The sequence below is a fragment of the Aedes aegypti genome, chromosome 3 (assembly GCF_002204515.2).
Source record: "Aedes aegypti strain LVP_AGWG chromosome 3, AaegL5.0 Primary Assembly, whole genome shotgun sequence".
Classification (NCBI taxonomy): Eukaryota; Metazoa; Arthropoda; class Insecta; order Diptera; family Culicidae; genus Aedes; species Aedes aegypti.
The window spans coordinates 234,056,099-234,081,837 of NC_035109.1; the positions used below are offsets into that span (position 1 = coordinate 234,056,099).

At 37.5% G+C, this 25,739-nt stretch overlaps 1 protein-coding gene across 50 annotated transcripts in view; it reads right to left on the reverse strand.

Moving 5' to 3' along the window:
- LOC5576237 (dystonin) overlaps positions 1–25,739 on the reverse strand; it is a 627,686-nt gene that overhangs the window by 16,069 nt on the left and 585,878 nt on the right. For 31 of the 50 annotated variants that reach the window (XM_021853529.1, XM_021853528.1, XM_021853523.1 and 28 more), the window contains 7 exons: positions 25,598–25,675; positions 22,218–22,507; positions 21,923–22,152; positions 21,733–21,850; positions 20,686–20,751; positions 12,534–12,691; positions 1,960–2,114 (listed from right to left, as the gene is read on the reverse strand). In XM_021853529.1, coding sequence (XP_021709221.1) covers positions 1,960–2,114; positions 12,534–12,691; positions 20,686–20,751; positions 21,733–21,850; positions 21,923–22,152; positions 22,218–22,507; positions 25,598–25,675 — 1,095 coding nt within the window. Of the gene's footprint in view, positions 1–1,959; positions 2,115–2,443; positions 2,620–12,533; positions 12,692–20,685; positions 20,752–21,732; positions 21,851–21,922; positions 22,153–22,217; positions 22,508–25,597; positions 25,676–25,739 lie in introns of all 50 variants that reach the window. The other 19 variants (XM_021853510.1, XM_021853544.1, XM_021853545.1 and 16 more) reach the window with 4 other exon arrangements.

Below are 25,739 nucleotides of genomic sequence, written 5' to 3' on the forward strand. Positions count from 1 at the left end.
CGATTAATTTTTCAAATCGACGTAAGTAACTTCCATACAGTTTTGAGAAAACTAATTCAGAAGAATCACAACCTGTTTTCTAACACTGTTTTAAAATGAATCACCTTTTTCACATTTTTTCGCCGTGTACATTACTTAAATTTTGCATACAATAAGCTCGCATTCAAAAACTAGGGAGTTCCTGTTATTTCCCACAAAAAAATTATTACAAAATGATAAGCCGATTTATTCAGTTACTTTCGACGTTTTTGTACCAGTGTAAAATCGGCTCAAATAGTGTTTTGTTTTGATTCGTGGTTAAGTCACTTTGTCTCTCCATACAGCGGAGCGGCGAAAGTAGTGGTTAGGTAGCGAAAGTTGAAAATCTTACTTTCGTCGTTTTGTAATTCCGGAAAGTAAACGTTCTAAAAGTGAAAAATCGAGTTGGTTTAGAGCAAAATGTGTAGAATTTCGTCTGCGAAACACGTAGAATCGATAAAGTAAGTTTGTAAACTTTTTTGACTTGAGTCTGTTTGAATAAGTTTTCGAGATTTGCTTCTATAGACTCCCTTTAGCTTTGAGTCGCATGACCGCTATAGCCGTAAAACAAAATAAAATAAAACAATCACGGTCGATACCTTCTCCTATGTTTGTTTACATGTTACTTATGTTATTGTTCATTGAGACGCCTTAAGGTATTAGAAATCGTGAATATAACTGTTAGTTTTTGAACTTATTGTTCAAAACGATAAACTTTTCACTTGCCCCACGTTTTTCAAAAACTTTTTCTATACATTTTTCTTCAATTTTTCATAAAAATAAATTTCAGCATACTGCTTATATTTGGTGGGAGTCAAGCTAAAAAATATACACGACCTCATTTGTTATAATTTAAAGTCTCTAGGATTTAAAGAATCCCAACTATGCTAAATCCATTACCCACTTGCCCCACGGTACCTTATGATTCTTTCCTAAGTTTTGACACTGCTCAACATTTTTTTTTTCAATGTCAAGTGTTTTTTTATGAAACCTCTATTTTGGTGCAAAATTTATAGATTTAATTTTTTGCAGTTGTTTTAAATGATTAAATTTCAGAAAAATCTAAATGAATTAAATTTGCTCCGCACTCCACACTCCCTTCCATTCGATTCTAGATCAAATTCCAAGACTCCTCTCAAAGTTTGAGCTCATTGGGATGAAAACTGAAGATGCACTAGCCCTTGTAGGTTTATATGAGAATTAATATGGGAAACCCAAATAATTAATTTCATCGGTTATAGTGTTAGTCCATGTACCCTTGCGGATTAGAATCGTGAACAGTGCTCATTTATCTACCAATCAGGAAGGATTGCTGCATCTGGCGCGAAATATAAAACACATATTATGGCTACTATGTTTCACTGAATATATCCAGTGATGCCGGCAGAGTAACTTTATTAACTCAGCCAAAGATTTTCAATTCAGATAAAAATCAATTTTAATAATTTCTGAGACTTCTAATTTAAAAACAGTCTTCGACAAAGTTGTGGCTGATAAATGTATCTTCAGTGGTATTTGAACTCATGTGAATATTGTATAGCATAGTTATCCAATAGTTATGTGATTATGGTTTTAACTTTGTTTTCTATCATAATGGAATAATGGAAAATAATGTGCACGATGACAAGTTTAGTGATGTTTGTGGAATATTTGCAATTTATCCAATCCAAAATCAAGATGCACTTTACGTGACCATTTCAGTGAAATTCAAAATTATCGTTATATTTTGCATGATAATATTTTAGTTTGCGGTTTATTGTTCAATGTAGACTTATGTCAAATATTATACTTAGAGTTACCATCTGTCCTGATTCAGCAGGACATACCGGAGTTTTTTTTTATTTACGAACATTCTTTAACAATGTCCTAATTTTCTGTACTGTCCAGATGGTATCTCTAATGCATTACAGCATTATTTGAATCAATAGCGCATGATCTTACCTGATTGGCACTGATGTTTTACGGCTGGGCGTCTGGAAACGTCCGGGAGTTCCTAAGCTACTTTCGTTATCACTGAGCGAATCTGGCGTGGACGCCGATAGTGACGATCGAGACGGCCGGGACATCGAAATCGATTTCGACGAACGTTCTCGCACCTATTCATGGGGGTTGGAAAGAAAACGGCACAACGCGACAAAGAGAATGAAAATTCAAAATTAGTTCATATTCTATGTTTTCCATCTTTCCTACAACAGTCGTATATTATAGCAGAGTCCGTCGGGGGGATTGTGTCTCAACTCTATTATGGCATCCAAGACTCGAACCGATAGTGCGTACAAGAACCCCTCAATTAGATCACATTCAGCGAGTTCAACAAGAACAACAACAAAACATCGAACCGAGGCGAAAACATCGCACACATCGAAATTGAAAGGAAAATCGAGACCAGCTTAAACTAAGGAGCGAAATCCCGCCAAAAACTTACCCAATGCGTAGACGGATGGCAGTGTGGGGCATGTGGACTGAGAGGGGTGGAGCGAGACCCGCCGCGCATGAATGCGGTCCCACTGGAGGTCACGTGTAGCGGATATGTACAGGGCAAGTTACCTTGAGCACGCAACTGCTCGAAGATTGGCATCAGTTCGGCCAAATGTTCGTCGGCTAAAATTGAACAATCAATAGTGGGAGGGAATTTGATTTTGTAGGTCGCATTCGGAACTTGTAGGTCACTCCTCGAATGCCGGAACCTAGGAGTGGGAAATGGCCTTTTAGATCACTTTGGGCGTTCGATATCTCTGTTTATTAACAACTTGGTTGCTATCATTCCTTCATTTGGTTTCGTAAAAGTTGTTTTTTGTTTGAAGAGTGTTACAGCAATTTGTTGAATTATGCCAATTCATCTACTGGAAGTTAATTTTGTGTATGCACAGCAATAAGTGTTTCACACGCATAAGATTCAAAACGACACTTCCACTTGGGAAACAAAAATCGATGCAAACTAGTTTGTTTCAAAAATCCACATGCAAAACAAAACGAAAACACTTTCTGGACGTACACGACTGTAATTAATCCTTGACAGGCGATGATGCTCTTTTAAAACAAAAAAATGGACAGAAATTGTACAAAAAACTTAAAACATAAACGTAAAAGGCAGAACTGAAAAAAATCGTTGTTCAATAAGGGCACGCAACGGAAAACATAATTGAAAATCACACGACAAACAGAAATGACACGGTTTGTATTAGCAGTCCTGGAGAAAGTTCAGAGAAAGTACCTTACCTTGCATTTACATCAACTGTATAGGGGTTGAGTTGAGGAGAACAGACAGTGGGATTGAATCAAGAAGGGAAGGGATCAACGTGGAGGATAGTCTAGCTCTATGTATGTAGCACATTTAAGATTAAACAGATAGTCAACACCTATTGGAAACCGTTTGGTTCTACTCATTATACTATAGTTCATTTTTTTTTGTTCTTGAGGCTTGGAGCTTAGAGGAAAATCACTAATTTTCATGTTCAGATCATACCCCAGAACAGGTCACGGAACATCCGGATTTTTAACCACGAAAAATATTTGACTCGCAGCATTGTTTTTAGATATTTTTGTACCTTTTTAAAATGTCCTTTGAAATTTATTCTATTTTTAGAATCTGTGTTGATATTGTTCGTTGATTATCTTATTCGGAGATACTCCGAAATTTTTTGGGGGATCGATGAGTTGTCACAACCCACGTAAATATCTGAGTTTTTCTCTTCGCTCTTCGAATGAAAGTGTGTTGTGAAAAAATGAAGCAAATTGGTGCAACCGTTTTAAAGCTATGCACATTTTTGTTGCTGATACTACTCTGGCCGTATGAAGATTTTGGAAACTTCAAAAACCTCATTTTGCTATTTTAAGACAACTCAACTGATTTGTATGATTTTTCAGAGAACATTTTAAAGCCCAACTTTTATTTTATTGCTTTAAAAATTGACTAAAAACAAAATAGCGGCCAAAGGAATTTATTCTCCCAAGGAACTTCTGAATATCTTCAAAACTATATGACCAATGATCGATATTGACACAGATTAGAAGAGTTATTAGAGAGTTGATAAAAAAAAACACATTTAACATTTATAGTTATAAAGAGCCCACCACTGACTGATTTTGAAAATTTATCTTCAAAAATAGTTAAAAATAATTGTTAACTCTTAAATTCCAGGCGAAAATTCAAATGAAGACCACCAACATTTTTTAAATCGATAACGCAAGATTTTACACAAAAGCATCAAAACATATTTTTTGTCGATGATTAAAACGATCACATGGACCGAGCAAGGTTAAATCATTGGGTCTGGCTTATGGTAAAAATACGCAAGACTTTGATTGATAGAATACGATTACACACACGATCTTTTTTTTATTTTAAATATCAAGACTTTCGATACCTTTTAACCTAACCACTCTTGTCAGCGGTGATGGTTTTAATTTGCATTAATGGTTAGGGGGAGATCTCCCAGTACCGGACGGCACCAAATACCGGACAAAGTCGAAAAATTGAGAAATCATTGTACAATCAAAATTGTGTATTAGAAGAAAAGAAAGCTATTATAGAGAGTAATATTTGCGTAGAATAACACATCCTTGAAATATACATGCCTTTTATTAAAAGTAGAGATGTTCGAAAATCTTAAAAAAGGCGTATCGCCTTAAATTTGATAGTTTAAGTAATTATTTTGAAAATGGGAACGCATATTTTGAATTTCTCGTATTGTAGCTATGTTTTTGTTTAGTGAATATAATTTAATTTGAAAGATAAACATACAGTAGTGGACAGAATAAAGTACGCATTGGTCGTTATTAGATAGAAAATAATAAATTTTTGAGCTTGGATCTCGGCCAATTGGCTTTAAATTTTAAGTAGATGAAAAAACCGAATTTAGTACTATACCATTTAATTCCACTAGAGTTTTGGTGGTATAGTACTAAATTCGGTTTTTTCATCTACTTATAGGTATTCTACTAAACAGCTCGAAGATTTAATATTTAAATTTTAATTGCAGCTATGTCCATCATAGCTAACTTAAAATTTGCTCAGTTAGAAATTCACAGCTTTTCAAACTTTGATCGTTTTCAAAATGTTTCATTGCTAATGTATGAACCCAAACTTTTGCAATTTGACTATTTTATCTATCTATATAAATAAAAATGGAATGGTGTTTGTATGTCACGAAATGGCTAACGAACGGGTCTGCGGATTTGGATGATTCCTTCTCCATTTTGTTCGTCAAGGGTTCCGACGTGTTTGTGTGTATAAAAGTTTCAGGATATTTACCGGGAAAGTCGAAAAAACGAGAATGAACGGAACTGTCATTTTGTATGGGACGATTCGTAGCGGTTTTCAACAGCCTACTTGATGGCAAGACGAAGTTTGCCGGGACCACTAGTTAACAATAATTAGTTTTAGATTTTTCTGCCAAAATGTCGCTACTGCTCTTCATAGTATGTAAGATTACGGTCCAAAAGACACATTATTTTAAAATTTCGATCGATCCAATTCTGACAAAACTAGTCATATATCTCTGTATTTGTTTTATGTCACTAGTTTAAGTTAAAATATAGTAAAAAAAATAATTAAAAAAAATGTTTTTGGAAAAATACCTATGAAGTAACAATAACTCAGAGTTTAAATTAGACGTGTAATCACAGATATATGGACAAAGCACTTTTGCATGTTCACCCCCTCAAAAACATAATCAAAAACCATTAAAATACCCAAAACGGCATAGCAGCCATAGTTAGCAGCATAGTTATCGCCACCGTAGTTGGGTGTGATTGACAGAACAACAATACTGTCACAATATTAAATCCCATATACAATATTAAATCCTCCCACTGAACTACGAATATGTAGCATTAGAAAAGTAATCTCAAGATTTTAGATTATGCACGCACCGAGAGTTTTTTTTTTTCATAAACTAGCAGGTTTTGTTTTTTTAATTATTATTCTTCTCAATCAATTTTATGTTGGTCGTTTTTCATACAAAACGTTCAAGAGCGGAGGCTTGGATCTCGATTTCTAATGCTCCGATTGATCTGAAACTTTCACCGCTGCCTAGAACCATTTAACCATTTCTGTTAATCATATTTCAAATTTAAAATGTTCACAATAATGTGCGTTGATCAGTGATCATGAACTTGTCATGAAAGGAAACAAAAAACAAACACCCAGACAACCAGAAGTCGCATGAAAGTTCACGTAATAACTCGTTTATTCATGCAAACTACATCAAAACCGCAAAACACGGTGAATAAAATCGTCAGATTGATGAGTTTCTTCGCATAAAACGCTTTTTTCTGAGTTCATTTGTACATTTTGTTTGTTTCGTCCCGTACACTTGTACAAAGTAAGTCGAACCAATCCGTAGCAGCTGTCAAATCAACATTTGTTATCACAGGATAAGTCGCATAAGATCATAGGTTAGTTCGGTAGAAAATTTAAACTATCGCATTGTATGCTATTATTCATCACATAATATATGCATGTATATCGCCTCCACTTTTGTACGTAGAAGGCTTTTTCGCGACATCTTATAAGTGAAATTTTGTACATACAAAGCCTCCAGGTGATTTACGTACATTCCGGTTGTCTGGGCAACAAAGCAAGCTCGATCACAACCGTTTATCCCAACTTTTGCGGATTGGGATACAATCATAAGCAAAATTGTCATGACAATTACAGGACGCATCATTTCCAACACGCGATTTATCAGTTATTTTACGCACAAAACCAAATTTGTTTTATGGATGCTGTTCGATAATTTGTAATGATTACCAACACGGAGAAGGTTCTAGAAAATTGTAATGCGAAACCCAGAAAGTCGATGCGCACGTGGTGATCGATTAGTGTCATATTCTGTTCAAGTGGTGATTAACTGATGTTGCGTAATTTCCATGCCAGACCCTAAACTTTTACACGATGATTGTCAACCAACACGCAAATACAAAGATATTGTCCTCTTTTATTTATTTATTCAGTTTATCATAACTCGAACAGAATATGACAATGATTGCTCACCACGTGCATAGCGGTTGATGAACATTGCCACATTATCGAATAACAACCATAGAACAAATTTGATGTTGTGAATAAAATAACAGTTGAAAAAAAATGCAGCAATGTTGCCCTTTTTGTTTATCATGACAGTTTTTCTGTCATTGTATCCCAATCTAGCTCCCAAATCCCAAATCCCAATCGTCTTTTCCGATGACAATTTTATTCACTGCTGTTAACCATAATAGTTTTCAGAATTTCCGCAAAAAAATTGCAAAAGTTCTTCAAATAATATAAAGCGGCATTGGTTTTAAAATATGGATGACGCTGAGAAAATTAGTTATGTTCTACAGTGTAATTCTTGAGAAATGTCTCAAATCTTAAGATTTAGCGAACAAAATTAAAAAAAAATTATGGTCAAAATACATATGAGTTAAGATTAACTCATTGCCTTTCGAAAGGGATAGCCCTTTCTAGCTTTTCAGCTAGAGATATGGGAAAACATTTTTGAAAGTTTAACAACTACCGAAAAGCTAAACATTATATATAATTTGCAATTGGATTAGATGGACAAATTGATGTGAAGATTTGCGAAGTGCGCCTCTTTCGGAAGAATTAGATGCCCATCCAAACACAATGAAGATTTGCGAAAAAGTTACACGTCTTCTCAGTGAGAATCGAACTCACCACGACTCCCCGATCTCTAGTTAAGGCGCGTTACCACTACGTGTTTGGATGGGCATCTAATTCTTCCGAAAGAGGTGCGCTTTGCAAAAAAGGACCACGTGATTATTGAGCTGAAATCGAATTCAGGTTAACTTCTGCGTTCATGAGTCCTCTCATGGCGTAGTGGTAACGCGCCCCAACTAGAGATCAGGGGAGTCGTGAGTTCAATTCTCACTGAGAAGACGTGTAACTTTTTCGCAAATCTTCACATCAATTTGTCCATCTAATCCAATTGCAAATTATATGTAATGTTTAGCTTTTCGGTAGTTGTTAAACTTCCACTCGGCTGGTTAGCCGTAAACCACGATTCATAATTAAAAACAAGTATTTTTGAAAGTTTTTAGAGGATAATCCCAAAATTTTGCACAGAGCTGTATGTGTTCATTTATGTGGCCAGGTTTTTATGAAAAGTAGTTAAGCGCAAACCCTGATTCTACTACAAATAAGTTGACTTAAGCACTATCTTGGGCCTAGTATCGGTCAGACAGCAAAATAATAGTGACTTAAGGGACCAAAACGATCAAAGTTACCAAATAGTGACATAAAAGTAACTTCATAACTACAAGTTACAAGATGTACATTAGTTTGGTATAGGTTACTATTTTATATTTCAGATTACAATCGAAAAAATAAATAAAAACATGAACTCCGGATAAAAAGCTCGTGCTAGAATTCTTAGCAAAATTCCTGTTCATGAGGAAATTAGTTAAAGAAATCATTGAAGATTTTGAAATAGTTATACAAACTAAACGAATTACTTGAAACATTTCTCAACGAATCTGTGCAATAAATCACAGGAAAATTGCTGGTTGTAGGAAAAATTGTGGCGAAAATCGTGAACGAATTACAGAATACTCTAAAAAAAACCTGACAGAATTCAAAATTCTAAAATTATCAGAAAAATAGAAACTCAGGCTAAATCTGTGGCAGAGTTTCTGTAAAATTAGATCTATTTTTACAAATAAACAACTCCAGAACACAATTGATTATTGACGAACTGACAACTAGTAACCTCACATTTTATATGATATACAATCCTGAAAATGACTAATTTTGCATACTTAGATTATGAAGCAAACAGTAAACGATTGAAATCGTTTATTTTGTAACTTAAATTCATGAACAGGTGGAGTGACGTTAGGGAATAGTTTATTTAATTTGTCGTCCAACAAGGTAAAATCATTCATTACAGAAAAGTGTTTTTGTATAGAAATAGTTGACCAACGCACACCATACATAAGATAGAAAAAAGTCTTGAAATGGATTTTTCATATTCTTATAAAGTTTCTTTACTCCGACTGACTAGATTGTTCATGTTTTGGAACTATTTATCATCATTGTATGACTCACCCGTTTTTAGGTGATTTCTTAATATATCAGAATTTTATGTTTTCAACATGTGATTTGGCTTCGTCAAGCTATATGGCACTTGAGCCAAACTAGTGAATAATTTGAAAATGGTTATATTATATTAGTATATTATAAAATGATTTTGAACAAATATGCCTTAAGGCCGAAACGCAATGATAGCAGAATGGCAACGGAAGCGGAAGCGATTCGCCAGTATGAATTAAATATGGTTGTCGGCTCAGTGTTGGTTCAATTTCATTCGTTGACACCTTAGTCGAGATGGTGTGATTCATGCTGGCGAACCGGTTCCGCTTTCCGTTGCCGTTCCGCTATCTTTGCGTTTGGGCATTTATGATTAGCACCCAAACAGAAGTAGAGTCATTACACTCATTAACATATTACCGTACTCAGAATTGTTACGTTCAAACTACCGAAAACCTATTTTGCGCTACTTTTTACCGAAACTTTATTGAAAAGTCTTCAATTTAAGACTAGTTTAATATGTGTGCGAGTGTATGCTCATATTTGAAAACTAAATTGAATTTCATTTGGTTTTCTCCATATATTTTACAAAGGAGCAAAAAATACAACTACGCTGGTCGTGTTCTTGAAAATGCTCTCAAAACTTCAATTTTTACTCAATCTTTATGAAGCCTTGGGCATTAAGATTCCTTCTATAGCCGTAGATTACTGCGGAAACTTCACTAGTTATTTATTCCGCAGGTGTGTCAGGTATTGGTCCTGGTTTTCATCAAAATTTATTAAAATATTTCGGTCAAAAAATTCATCTTACATTCGCTTTTTAAGTTTTGTCAGAATTTCCTCCAAAACTTTACCCTGAAGAATTTTACATTTTCCGTTGGAAATGAAAATGGGAATCTGAATTCTTCCAGAAAGTTAGCCAGGAGTCCCTATTTTTCTAGAGTCAAGAATTTCCAAATCACACTATAGTTGTCTTTATTGCAGGTTGCTTTGAAAAATGGATTTTCGGTGCACTTCGTTGATCACACTTATTTTCGTGCTCAGAGGTGGTTGCCGATAATCATTTAATAAATTAATTCAAAAACAAACTTTTTCAATGTAACTTATGAAAAAGAACGCATATCTGGCAACTTTGTTCGCCCTTTGGTAGTGGTGGTGGATCAAAAACCAAAACAAAACATTGAAGGACGATAATAAAATTGGTAGCACGTGGCTTTTCGTGACATTTCTCTTTGTCAAAATACTGTCAGATCACAAGGTCGCACTTCTAAGTGTGCGGTTCGATTTGGTGTGAACAGCGCAGTATAATAACAAATATCTATATCTTGCTGTCTGTATCTGAAAAGCTAAATTACATTATTATCAGATTACGGATATAGTGACTTTAGTGATCATTTTTTTTTTTTCTAAAAAAAATGACTATTTGTTGGAAATAATGACTTTTTAGTTTTAGTGAACAGGTCGAAGTGGCCATGTCACTAAAAGTGACTTTCTAGCAGCCCTGCTGTCTATACAAATGCTCCGCAATGTACTGAATGTGCATACATTCTATACACCCTTTGCAGTAGCGAAATTTTAAGATCTTATACGTATCTAATATAGTTATTTGTATTTGTATTTACTGAGTTTCAAAACTTGAAACCATCATCGTTGACTTGAGTGACTTAGATGTGCTGTGTGTCTCCAAAATTCACATGAATAGTGATCGGAATTCACAGAATTAGATAATTAGGAAGTCACAGATTAAATGAAAGTTTTCGGTTTGAAAATCGTATACCTGGACTTTTTCTTTCAACTTAACTCTATAACTCATTGGCCATAATCCGTACATTGCATATGCTATCCATTCCTGGAAATTTATTAACATATTTCAATTAAAATTGTTTCAGCGAGAACTCCATACAAAATACGAGTGTTCGGAATATGAGTCTGTTCGAAAAAACGGTAGTTTTCGAGCTAGTACAGACAATTTGGTGTACTGTTTTCCGAACACTTTAGACCAACTAACAGTGACTTCAAATGCATTTGATAGGCATGAATCAGCAGGATTATGAAATTTCAATTTCTTCGAAACACTCAACTGTTAGCTGCTAGATGTGCTGATAAAAATAATCGTATAAATAAATAAATTCGGTAATGAATTTATTTGAGATGGTTTTGCTGATCTTTAAAATCATAACATCTCCAAATGTGTAAAATAGATTAAAAGACATTAAAACTAAATTGCAATTGACTGACGGTTCCTAGAAATTTGATGACATATTTCAGTGAAATATTTCAAGAAAATCGCCATGCAAAAGCAGTGTCTTTGGAACATGAGTCTGTTCGGGATTTGAAACTAAACGGTAGTTTGATTGAGAAAAGAATTGTTAATAATTTATCAATTTAAAGTATCATCCAACTATAACAGAGTTTAGGTAATCTCACTTGGACTTCTGTAACGGCAGTAAGGTTTCAAATGTTCACGCGAGTAACTCTATAATCCTTGATATACATTATACAGAGATAATATGAACATCATATTTAGTTAGAAATCTCGAATCTTCATTCAAGACACACATGTTTCGTCGTTTCTCATGAGGCACATTAGTGCCTAAACTTACATCAAAGAAAAGATGATTATCATCGCCTTTGTACCAGATACCCTTTCATAGACATTTCCTTATTCCACCATCAACCATTTAACATCTACCTTTAAACACTCATTTTGTAGAGTACTGTCCAATATTGTTACAGAAAGAAGATACCAGTATAGAGAAAACCGTCCAACATCTCCACGTGGACAACCTAAATGTATTCACACCTGAAGTATAGAGACTGACTTCGTCAGAGGAACCCCCTCATTTCACACACTACATAGAGATTATATACACTAAACATCGACCGTCAGAGAGACCATTGTGCGCGGTGAAACCCTCAGATCCGTGATCCTTATTCCCGTTGAAGAAGTAGAGAAATGCCCATAGGTTCCCGATCTATCGGTTTTAGTATATTTTTTGTGTGACAAAAACGGTGTTTGCAGAAAGAACAGAAATAAAGGATTCAGAAGGTTCGGTGCTTTACATCAATGGAGAAAAGAGGTCAACGGGGTAGCGTCTCTTATCCTAATTGGGGGGAAAATTGGATGGGGGATTGTAGCAGGCAGAACAAAACACATTCAACTAGTCCTTAAATGTCTATAGCATTCCTACTCTCACGCACATACGCACAAAACATTCGCTCACGCCTAAAACACAAACTGGACGGACATCAGCAACTAGTAGCGAAGATAATACATAGGGTCAAAATTTAGAACTTAGTCTGATGAAGACATCGATTGACGTAGGAATTGGTGCATGTTATCTTCGCTACCGGTCGATAGAGCTTGAGGTAGTCGAGAGTTCGTAGTACATTGAGTTGTAGGAAAGAGTGCACATTACGTCTAGGCAGCTCTCTGCGGCGTAGGTGGCAGAAGGATTTGTTTTTTGGGGGGGAGTATATTTACCTTCACAATCGGGCCCTGAGTCGGGATGGGTGAGCCCGCTTGAGTCGATCCCGAACCGGTCGAAACGGACATGCGCGGCTTAAAGACAGCCATCGATTGTGAAACGCCGTCGGCCAGGATGAATTGCTCGCGCAACTCGATGTTGGTTCGTCCCTTGGCTGTTCATGTTTTCCGGCGGGGTTAGAGAGGTCAGGAGTATTTGGTTTCGTTTTTGTCAAATGAGCACGTGCAGCATCAGCAGCAGAATCGGCATCGATCAGCACACGATCACAAGTGGTAGTTTTGAGTTTTGTTAAGTTGGTTTTTGTTTGGTAGAAGCGAGGGAGTTAATTTCACCGATTGATGGTTTGTCGTAGATTAGGATAAATTCAAATCACAAAACGAAAATGGTGGTTGTTGAAGGGTTTTTTTTGTCAGGTTCGATTTTGTAGGATGGAAGGTTGACAGTCGTACGGTCCAGGGTCGGTGTGGTGCGGAAATGATGGTGCGATAAACAGAAATAAAAGTAAAAAAGAAAGAAAAGAAAAATTTCGATTTTGATTTAGGACAAAACGATGGTTAGGATAAAAGAAAATTTAAATTTAGATGAAATGAAAATGACCCGACACCACAAAAAATGTTCAGGATGGATTCAGTTAACAGTGTCAACGGTAGTTGGAAATAAGGGTTTGGGTTGGGATTTACACGGGAAACAAGGGTGAAATGTAAAAAAAGAAAAAATACATAACACAATGAATAAAACAACTGAAAAACCAAACATATAACAATAAATAAAACCTTAAAACTAGGAAAATGAACAATTTAGAATGATGGTTGCTTATCGTACATTTACAATGAACAACCATCATGGGACCAGATTAGCAACTATAATTACTTAACAACTAAGTCAATAATAAATAACGCAAATAAAACAACAAACTACTGACTAAAAGATCCTATAACATTTCCCCGAATACCATTACCCCGAAAACCATCACCCCGAAAGTCAATACCCCGAATGGTCAAGTACCCCGAAAACCAATACCCCGAAAACCATTACCCCGAATAGTCCGTTACCCCGAATACCATTTCCCCGAATGGACCATAACCCCGAATTTTCTTGGCACGAAAAATTGAAGATCCGACAAATGAATCCCATATACCTATTTCATAGAATTTTGATTTTCATTTGAATTTTTGTTCTTAATGTTATCAAAGATTTATTATTCTTTTAATCAACAGCTATTCTTCATGAGCCAGGTGAGAACCCAAATTTTACTCACAGGCGTGTACTTGATTTTGTGAGAATGATTGTGTTCACAGCAATAAATCATTTTTCGAACTGATGATAATGCTGACATGTTAATATTAGATACATTTCCCGCCCTCTTTCAAAAGCGTTATATTATTTGTTAATGTATAATTATATTTTTATATTGCTGGAGGCAATGCGAGTTCAACATATTCTAAAATGTCATTAGACTATGGTTTGAAAAATGTCAGATGAAAATGTTAACTGATATTAAACTGACCACTATTTCAAAAGTACATCGCTAAAGAACAGCCTATGATAAAAGAAGAAAAAAATCACTGTTGAAAGCGTCAATAATTATGATGCCAACAATCACTTTGTTAGTGCAACTTCCGAAAGAATAGCCGATAACTAAAAGAAGGACAAATCTCTTCTTGGAAATTGTAATACTGACAAGATGTAATACAGACAAGTAATGCAGGGGCTTATTTTCATTTATTTTTTTGAAGTCACTGCCAACTTTGAATTTCGCTCAAGACAATTTTGTCAGTCGATTTTTTTACCGCTATTGCTCAAACTTCAACTCAAACGGTACAACTCGAAAGAACAGCCTATAACTCAATGAAGAGAAAATCATTGATTTAAATTTTTACACTGCCATTATACAACCTCGAAAGAACAGCCGATGTTTGAAAGAATAAAAAATCACCAATAGGAATAGTAGTAACTTAACTCTCCCTTACTCGATATTCTGTATCTCGATATTTCCCCTAACTCGATGGAATGCGCGGTCCCTTCAATCTAGCATACTTTGATCCCTCTGTAAGTCGAAACCTCTCTAACTCGATGTTCCCTAACTCGATGCGATCTGTTTCAGTTTCCTATGCAAGTTTACCTCTCTAACTCGATATTTTCATGGAAATTTCCAAATATTCTCCAAATGTTCATAAATTTCATAAATTTGATAATTATGATTATAGTGATAGTAAAATGAAGGTTCACAAGTCATTTCAGGGTGATAAAAAATTAAAATTTTGAAGACTATGCAAAAAGTGTCACGTTGGCAAATGTACAAAAAATTTACTATTTTTCACATTTAATTTACTATTTTAAATGTACTTTGTCGAAACAATCAAAATTTCGAAAATTGAAAAAAATGTGTTCTGTATCTCGATACCTCCCTAACTCGATGATCCTTTCAATATCGAGTTAGGGAGAGATAACTGTAGTTACTAAGCCGAAAACTTTCAGGCTCAAATTCGCGAGCTTCCTTGAAGAATTTCTTGAAGTGCATCACTCATTTTCGGGGAAGTGTCGTATTAGGGGAACTGGTTTTCGGGGTAATTTACCATTCGGGGTAATGGTTTTCGGGGTAATGTGTCATTCGGGGTAACGTTGCATTCGGGGTAATGGTTTTCGGGGTACTGGTTTTCGGGGAGATGGTTTTCGGGGTAATGGTATTCGGGGAAGTGTTATAGGACCGACTAAAAAAAGTGTGTGCTTGTACAATGTGATTATCAAGATAACAAAAAACTGGCGTGTGCATGTTACTCTCCAGGCGAATCTTAATGAGTAATGTTTCTGTTGTTTGGCAATCGAATGAAATGCAAGTGTGTACAGAACGGTTCTGCCCGTTTTTCTGTGACTGATCATGTACAATTTGGCTCGGCGATCATTTTTTGATTCATATAACAGGGCATTTTTTTTTTTCAAAATTTCGCGAATTTATTGATAACCGTTCCAATCTTCTTCCAATTTGTCATCCGACTATTGTGGTACATATGAGAAAATGAACTCAAACCATAATGGTGAAGTAAAACATACACTAACTGATAAGGGATAAAAACACAACACACTATTGATTTCTAAGGATATCCTACAAACTACGTAACAAATAATACAACAAAAAAAAGTGATGCCAACTTATAAAGCTTTAGTATAAATCGAAAAGCTACCAAAACACACGAAGCGCATTAGTAAAATATGTACACCCAAACCATACACACAGTTAGACGTCGTTAGTTTTACGTGCTCGAGGGGAAACGAAGCATCTCCAAGGGAGTTAATAATGTTGTCGATTTCTGTTAGCTAATAATTAGATTGGTTTAAATTAGAAATTTTTTGATCGACTCCGATTAATAAACATATCAACGAATCAAAACTCGATAATCGTATAAATTTAATTGTATTTTCAATATATCGTCTCTGATTATGCGGGTCACTTCAATTATTTCAGAACATAGCATGGGCCGCGATGTGCTTATGAATTTAATGTTTCATTCTAACGGGTGTTTAATAGAATTGCAAAAATATTTCATTTCCGCAAGCATAGAGGTCATTCAATATAATTCAGGGTAAATTTACGACTATTTTTATAATACTAGTATACCTTCTTCAACTTAAAAAAAAGGGATGCCTTATCAGAACATGAATGCTACCGAGAAGCAAACGGTCTTCGCGTAATTCGTACACTCGTACGGCTACGGTTCACCCATCAAGTAAAAAGAGAACGTATGGAAAAAGTAACTGTATCCATCGAAATGATCCAAAGTATATCTATTTTTATCTTTTTGTGACATTTTAACCCTCGACTAGGATATCTTCATTCCTAGTCCGGAGGAAGTCGTCACTAATTTTGAAATCGTAACCGACTATCTCGGATATGGGAGTCGATCCCAAATCCATCGCTTCAGCGGTATGTAGCCTAGCCACTATACCAGGTCATGTCCCAAAATATGTCTTCTTAAGCTCACGATCTCCTAGAAGAAAATCTTTCCAAGTTTGTAAAAGTAACCAGTGATCGCCGGAAAATGCTTATCAAACTCACACAGGATCGAGAAAAGATAAACGCAGTAGGCCGCGCCGCGAGCGGTTGTGTTTTCAACTGCCTGTCACTTTTTCGCGTTCTGCGTGATGGATTGTTTCGCGATTCTGTTGGTGGTTCGGCCGGTGCTACGCCACCCGGATAGTTTTACTTTCGTTTGATTATTTCAACCAAAATGAATTGTTCAGTTTTATTCTTTCCGTCCATTGACGATGGCAAGGATCATTTTACCGTTGCGTACTATTCAAATACGAAATCATATATAGAAACTCGATTCCGTTTCGCAACAAATTAATTGAAAATCATTGTGAAAATCGTATCTTTATTCGACGGTAACTATTCAATGGTCGCGCTGTTGTAAGTTGTACAACGAATGTAAGAAAACCTCTTGGAAATCAAGCTCTCAGCTTTTGACAAATGATCGAATTTGGTGAGTTTGTTCCAATTAAAGTGCTTTTTCCAATGAAACTAGGGCTATTTCAGAGGATATGGTCAATTTGTTTTCTCGTTGCAGAGAGCGAGCAATGGCACTCAAATCAAAGCTCTTTAGTTAGGACACAAGGTGGTAATACCTCATAGTCTTAAAGAAGGACGCCAAGCAAAAGGGTGCAGTCTATAAGCAACTGGCACAAGAAGTACTTGGCGACGAGGTTAATGAAAGATACCTGACTGCAGAAGCGAGGAATTTTCCCACATGGTCGACAGGATGATAGCCGAACTAGCTAATCGGCAGCCATTAGTGATAGCTGGTGACTTTAATGCATGGGCAGTGGAGTGGGGTAGCTGCGGCACCAACCAAAGAGGCCAGCTATTGCTGGAATCCCTGGCCGCATTGAATGTAGAGCTGGAAAATGTGGGTACAGTGAGTACCTTCCGCAGAAATGGTGCATAATCGATTATCGACGGAACTAAACGGTGAAGAGCTAGTTGCTGTGATATTACGAGCGTGTGATGCTTCTATACCGAGAAAAGCCCCTCCTAGAGAGAACAGGCCGCCGGTGTACTGGTGGTGCGAATCAATTGCAAATCTTCGAGCAATCTGCCTTCGGGCTAGACGAAGAATGCAACGCGCACGCACAGAAGCACAAAGAGAAGAATGCGGCGCAGCATTCAGAGAGTCAAAGTTAGCTCTCGAAAAGAAAATCAAGAGTCGAAAACGGGTATGCTATGATAGTCTATGCTAGAGTGTCAATTCGAGTCCGTAGGGTGATACCTACAGAGTGGTAATGGCTAAGACCAAAGGCGCCATAGCGCCCCAAGAGATATCGCCCGAGCTGCTGCGATCGATAATCGATGTACTCTTCCCGCATCATCCCACAAGCCCATGGCCTCCAGCACCGTATGCCGGAGAAGAAGTGGCGAGAGTGACGAACGAAGAGCTGGTAGAAGTCGTGAAAACATTCGCGTCAAAAAAGACACTGGGACCAGATGGTATCCCGAATGTTTAAAAGCGGCAGTGAATGCGGATCCGGACATGTTCAGAATCATGATGCAGCGCTGCATTGATCAAGGAATCTTCCCGGATGTATGGAAGCGACATAAATTTGTGCTGCTGCCAAAGGCGGGGGAAAACACCAGGTGACCCGTCGGCGTATAGACCTATCTGTCAAGTTATTAGAGAGTTTGATCCTCAACAGACTCGTACCGTGAACGGAAGATGCGGACGGCCTGTCCAACAACCAGTTTGGATTCATGAAATGTAAATCTACTCTGGACGCTATCCAGTCGGTCGTTCAGACAGCTGAGCTGGCAATCGAACATAAAAGGAGCGGCATCCGTTACTGCGCGGATGTCACTCTGGATGTGAAGAATGTGGTCAACAACGCAAGCTGGGAAGCGATAGCACACGCACTTCACCGCCTTAAGGTACCGGTGCAGTTGTGTAAGCTTCTAGAAAGCTATTTTGATGGTAGGCTTCTACTGCATGACACAGAAGAGGGGCAGAAAAGCGTTCGAATTACCGCGGGAGTACCTCAAGGTTCAATCCTGGGCCCGCTGTTATGGAATGCGATGTACGATGCCGTACTGAAGCTGCCTCTTCCGACGGGTGTTAAGATTATTGGCTCGCCGACGATATCATCCCAGTGGTCTGTGGCGAATCGATGGAGGAAGTAGAGTTGACAGCAGTGCACTCTATCTCCATAGTTGAGGAATGGATGAAATTTAGAAAATTAGGACTGGCCCGTCACAAGACTGAGGTAGGTCAACAACCGCAACGGGCGCTTTTTCGGTAGGTGATTGCACCATAGAGTCCAAGCAATCGCTTAGGCATCTTGGGGTAATGATCGATGACAAGCTCAGCTTCGCTAGCCACATTGAATATGCCTGTAAAAGGGCATCCACGGCTATAGCGGCGCTTTCCAGGATGGTGTCTAACAGCTCTGCTATAATTGCCAGCAAACCCAAACTCCGGGCAAGCGTGGCGCTATCCATACTACGGTATGGATGACCAATCTGGTCAAAAGCGCTTAGAACCAGCAGAAACCTAAAGCGGATTAAAAACACGTACAGGACAATGTGCTTAAGAGTAGGAAGTGCATACCGGACGGTGTATCATAGCCGGGATGACGCCCATCGGGCCCATCATCAAGGAACATGTTCAATGCTTCAACCAAAGAGTTGGCTGCAGAGGATTAGCCCTGCCGAGGCTGGTTCCTTGTAATATAGTTTAAGTCGGCTAGGAGCAGCAGTTTGCCTAGGCTTATTCTGCTACACGTGTTGTGCTATATGCACTGGTCACTCCCTGAAGAAATGCCGTAAGGTGGTTCCGGTGAGATAAGGGTCCGAGGCCAAGGGTAAGGTCTGTGCATTCTGTACACCACTTGATCAATTCAGCGAGAATTGCTCACGTACAGTGCATGGGCTGGTTTTAGTGACTAAATATGGGTGGGATTATGGATATCATGCGTTTCAAGCACTTTGTTCTGTGCTTTTTCGCTTTTGGAGTCTTCCGAACAATATCGATATGGGGTTTTCACTGCTGTTCGTTTTCATGCAGTGGTTGAAAGAAAGCTTGTTGTTGCTCAATTTGGATAGTGGTTACGGCCAGGATAGCTCAGATCAATCTTCACCATAAAAGAACAGCAAAGCAATCTTGGTAGGCTCTAATCCAAAATACTTTAATACAGATCTTGGATTACGGTTCATAAGAAATCGTTGAAACTTGATGGTTTCTGCTAGACAAGAAGTGTTCGACATAACGCTCTGCTTGAACAGAATTAGTCACACTCGTCTGATCACCTATTGCTATATACGTTTAGTAAACAGATGTTAAGTAAAATTAACTTAGAACTCATAACGATATTCCTTCTTTTCAAGGAGCAACCTTATGTCCATCCATCTCTTCCCTATTTCATTATACCGATCCTTTTTTTTGCTTGTCCTCCAGACAATGTGTTTATTGGGCTCTATTTATATAGTGACGAGATAAATATCTCAATTTGTGGGAAACGTCGGTATTCTGATAGTTATTCGGTTTTTTGATAGTACTTATGTAGTCTCTTAAAAGAAAATGTTAATATAAATTAGACATCCACACAAACATGACAAAAGCAGAATAAAAAACCTAAATCCCAAATACCAGAATCATTGTTAAAAAGCTACTAGTAAAATATAAACTAAATCAATCCGATATACGCACACACCTAAACATAATCACACAAAACGAAACTCCCGGAGGATAAGAAAAGTCACACAATCGTTTCAAACAACAATAGATCTTCCTTTATTCAAAAAGGTAAGTTCGGCATCTACGGCTGATAACAACATTAAATATGGCGAAAATGGCACAATCGGGCCCAACCGGGCAGCCATGTAATAGCTAACGTAGAGAGAAGACTTCCAATCTAGTTATAAGTTAACAATGATAAACTTGGGACATCACGAAAGTTTAATCTATCAAAATAATAGCGTGTGCTCAAATTGGACGAAGATTTTGCGGACGATTTGGGCTGCGTGTGTAAACTATTTGCTCTTTTCGTTCAGTATAATGTAACGCGGCACATTGCTGCCCACGAGATCGTACAGGTGCTGCAGTTGGAATTTCTCTTTCTTTTGCCAAAGTAACAGCTGTCTAAAGTTAGGCTCGGGTTTCTTACACAGTGGGCAGCACGCCTCGTGCTGGCGTGGATCGTTTGGATTGGGAAGCGGTAGCACTAGCGCAACTGCGAGCCAAACAAAGGGTAAAAATCATGCAAGATGGCGCGCGATGGTCGCGGAATTTTAGCGGCAGTAGAGCACAAAACCGTGTGGGTGGTGATAGCACACGCACAGTGGGGCGGAAGAACGGTCAAAATTTAACCCATAAGAAAGGACGTTGAAAATTTGAACGGAAAATCGATAAGAAGCAATAATTGAAATCAAAAACAGGGAAAGATAAACATGAATCAAAAGAAAACGGGTGAAATTGCGGTAATTTGAAGTGTGTTCATACGAATTCGATTCATTCGGTGAAATCCGATCAACGATTTTTGGGGTACCGATCAATTAATATTATTATGTGAGGTTGGTTAAAGAAGAAAAGAAAGAAAAAGAAGGAATGTTGATTAGTATACAGATCGTTCGCCGTAAGCAGTTGCAATTAGTTTTTTTTTGTTTTTGTTGGATATTCAAGGCACGATTAATCACAATTTTACGAGCGCATCAGCCACAAACACGTCCTGTTGTTTGGTGAATTGTATTAATATGATTTGATCGCGATCAGCTTGCGTGTGGGTGTGTAATTGTTTTGTTTATTGGGAGCATGATTGTAAGCAAAGTTATTTGGTTGGAAGCCATTCTCAATGACTTAATATGATTTCCAAATTTGTTTAAAAAGGGAATATTGTTAATAAACAGAATTTCCGCGGTTGATTTGATCTTTAGTTCTCGAAACCAAGGATTAATATTGGATTTTGCGAATGTTCCAATGTTAAATAACCATATCCTCTTCCTGTTCTGGCATTGCGGTGTGTGAATATTATTATAGTTAAGAGTATATCTATTGGCATCTCATCTAATTTAGTTCCAAATGAATGGAGATTTTAAACTAGATACCCTAAATATTTGAACTAGGAGTAACATTTCGTATACTCCAATGACTATTAAGTACTATAATGATCTAACTGATAATAAATGAATAAGGAAAAGGAATATTGAGTACGTACCTCGACAAGGATCATTCTTGACCAGGAATTCGTCAAGTGCTACCCATCCTCCTCCGACGCGAACCATCACAGTACTTCGTAGGATACGCACAAGACGCAGCTTCTGGGAATCTCCAAACTACACATGACACCCGAAAAAAGTCGGTTATCAAACTGATCTCTTTCGCAAATAAATCTCGGAAAAACTCACCCGGTATTTGCCTTCGCCAACCTGGAACACTCGGAACTTCTGACGACACGTACACAGCATCACCAACCGTTTGACTTCGTCGTGGATCTTGTCGGCGTCGGTCTTCGGCTTGCGATCCTGCCAGTCCGGACGAAGTGCTGCAATGAACTCCTGCCAGTCGATCAGTCCTTCTCCGTTGCGATCGAACAGGTCGGCCACGGCGTTCATCTCCAGCTTTGAGGTGTCGAATTCTGCAAAGCAAACATACCTACGCTCAAAACCTCGGCTCGGAATACCCCTACTGAGGTCAACTTACTCGTTCCGATGATTCCGTCGATGAAGACCTCCCGCGGGATCAGTCCGTTGTTGTCCTTGTCCATCTTGCGGAACAGATCCGTCAGGCGGGACTTCTTGTGGTTCATGAACTTGAGGAAACGCTTGCGCCACTCCTCCCAGCTGAACTGCCGGACGCGTTCCAGGTCCTGGAGGTACAGGAGGTGATCGTGCAGGCGACGTTGGCGTTCCCACGCCAACATCCACACATAGCGCCACTTGTCCCACAAGAGCTTGGCCCGTGGGGAGCGAAGCTCGGTTTCGGGTTGATTGCTGCAAGTGGGTTGCGAAACAGTTATAACGGGCCTTGCACTCAAGTGACGAAAAGCGATGAAGGTAATGAGGAAGGATGGAAACGATGAGATGAAATGAGAAAAGTTGCGCTCCTAAGGGAACAATTCTACCTGTACCAGAAGAAATTCCGTGAAAGTTTTGCCTCTAATCTACTGCTGAAACCGTCGAAAAACATAAACAAGCCATAACCGATCACAGTTTCCAATAGCTAACTCTAACTAACTAACCATAAACACCCCCAAACCATTTTGCAATGTGTTTCCTGTTTTCTAAATGTACGTATGAGGAGCAGGTTTCCAATATGAATGTTTCTAACATTTTTGAAAATTTGGATGATATTTGAGAAGTGATAATTTACCAGAACTATCTAATATCGATTTATAATTTCAACATTTCAGTTGGCGTTCACAACTCTGTTTTAACCTTCAGGGTCACTTCAAAGCTCAAGGGATCAAGGGTCTTGCGATTTGTGCCAAGAAGTTCCATATATGATAGTAGAAATTTATCCGCGTGGATTTCTCTGATCGTCTGCTTTGTGCCATTATTTGAAACTAAGTTTGCACCGAAGTACACATGTACCGGGTTTGGCGTGGAACACAAGTTGCAAGGTTCAAACCAAAGTTGAACTATGCCCTCCAAATTTGTAAACCTCAAAGTTATTTTAGAAACTAGTAGGGGAACATGGTGCAGCTTGGCCATCTCAACCCTCTCTTTCGCATGGTAGCTCCAGAGCTCTACTGGTTTTCAACGAACTTGAGACAAACCGAATTAGATAAATATTTAGCAAAAGTTACTAGAATAAGACTATATTTTCATCAGATCTATGCAACACTCAACTAACTGTTTCAATAGTAAAACTATTGATAAACAATCAATGTACAACTGAAAACAACCATTTTTGCACCGGTTTCGAAAATTTAGATCATTTGCAACGTTTTTTTTTTAATAAAGAAAAAGTTATGGAAAGTTGATGAAAAATGTTGAAAATATTATGGAATGTTAGGATTTTTGCTAGACTTTCAACAATTTTTAGATAAATGCACTAGATATGCATGGTTTTCGTTTTCTTAAAAATTATTGAATAAAAGAATGACCTTCATTTTTTTGGGTCGATTTTTCTACCGATGCACAGTGGAAAAAAGGTAGCAAACCGACGAAGAATTCTGTATCTTGTGAACGCAACACGTAATCCTTGAGACAATACCTGTATCATATGTAAAATTGTCTAAGGATTTGAAAATAAGCAATTATGATGACCGCACTGATTGTTAGCATGCTTATTTTATCCAAACTCTCCTTTTTATTAAGTTTATGATAGGATTTCTCATATAATACGAACCTATGTATAAGCTATTAAAATAACGTTTTTAGACGATGTAAAATCGGGTATAAAGACGGGTATAAAGATTTGAGTGCAAGAGTTGGACCTAATCGCACGGATCGTTATCGTGCCCATTTCACCCGAATTCTCCAGTTCAACAGGTTTTTAATATGATTTAACATAATATATGCAGGGAAATCGTTTATTAGCAGCTATTCACATAACGTTTTCAAAGCGATGTCTTCCTGAAAATAAAAAGAGCTATGAGCCGACAGTTATAATTCGGCTAACGACCAAACAACAACTCTTTACAAACCCTCCCTAATCCGAATTGCCCCTGAACCAGGACATTATATTTAGAAAATTCTTTTAATTTCTGCTGTGCTTTTAAAAATTTTTGGTAATCGCTCAGGTTGACTATGCTATCAAATTTTGTAAATCAAGCATAATTTTTGAGAGAAAAGTAAACGAAGAGAGTCTCTCAATGTTGAAAAGGTCCTTTTTGAAAAGTTACGCTAGTGCGAGAATAAAACTTTTCGAGGAAATTGAGTTTTATTCACAAATTTCCGTATTTTCAACAACAATTGAATTGTAAGTTCTTAGACTATACGGTTTAGCTCCTGCTCTTGATTTGCCCATTTTCATTTGCTTTTAAAAATGTTGTCCCACTGTTTTGAGTTCTTCCTGCGTTTTTCAAAAAGGACGGTTGCAATTTGACCGCCCTTTCAAAATTAACAAATCGAATAAATTTCAAACACAGATTTTAAACTGAAGAGCTTCAATCTGTAGTTGAAGAAGGAAAATTATGAATTTTCATTAAAATATTTGATTTTGTGAATGAAAAATCTTTGTTTTTTTTCCATAAACTGCTGGTAACATAGAAAGTTATAGAGCTGATTACACAAAGTCTGATGTCCGTGCAATAAGAATAATGTCAAGAGTTTGATTTTACAGACTTGAAGGAAATAAAATCGGTTGAAATCTAATTGTGGTACGCTTATACACCAAAAACATCAATCTATACCTTGAACTCGTGGTAAGTTACTACGAAACTTTGTTTGTGACCCGAAAGGAATGCTGAAAGAATGGCTAATAGAAATCTTGGAAATAGCTTCCCTAAATAAATGTCCTTTGATAGTTTATCATATTGATCTGTAATATAAAAACTTATTGTTTCGTAAGATTACATCTATTTTTAAGTCTTGCAGAAAGGAAAACACAAAAACCACGTGGTTCGGTATTAGAACATGACCCATTATAAATGTGCTAGCTTGCTAATAACATTTACCTAAGATTTTTATTGCTAAATACTTTTTTTTTAATACTAATTTACACTTTTTCCTACAAGTCTCTACTTCTTAAGGTGAAGATTAATCGAAGCCAAACCTTAAATTTTCAAGACCAAACTTCCGTTTGAGTTGACAAACTGATCTATTGATTACCACCAGCAATTGATCAATTTATTAAGTTTTGCAAATTTGAGACATGGCGTCGAATCATCTTCGCCTATGAGAAAAACCAATAATGTAAAGATGATGAAAATGTACAAGTGAAATAATTTGGCAAACACTTAAAATAAATAAACATAAAACCAAATCATGATTGTATGATGGAGAGTGTGGGACATTAACATATGACGTGAACATGAAACGCAATGATGGGTGTGTTAGTAATAGCGATGGGCAGTCTGCCCACCACTACACATGATGGCGATCGGATCGATACCCGGCCGTATCGATCGTATATACCTTGGCGAGAATCGTGGACCATAGTGCGGCAGGCGATCCCGTTCCGGCGTCTGGGTTTCACGTCCAGGACTCACACGACTGGCGGTGGTCAGAAAGGCAATGTACAATAACACACGCAACAATACATTCACAGGGTCAATTT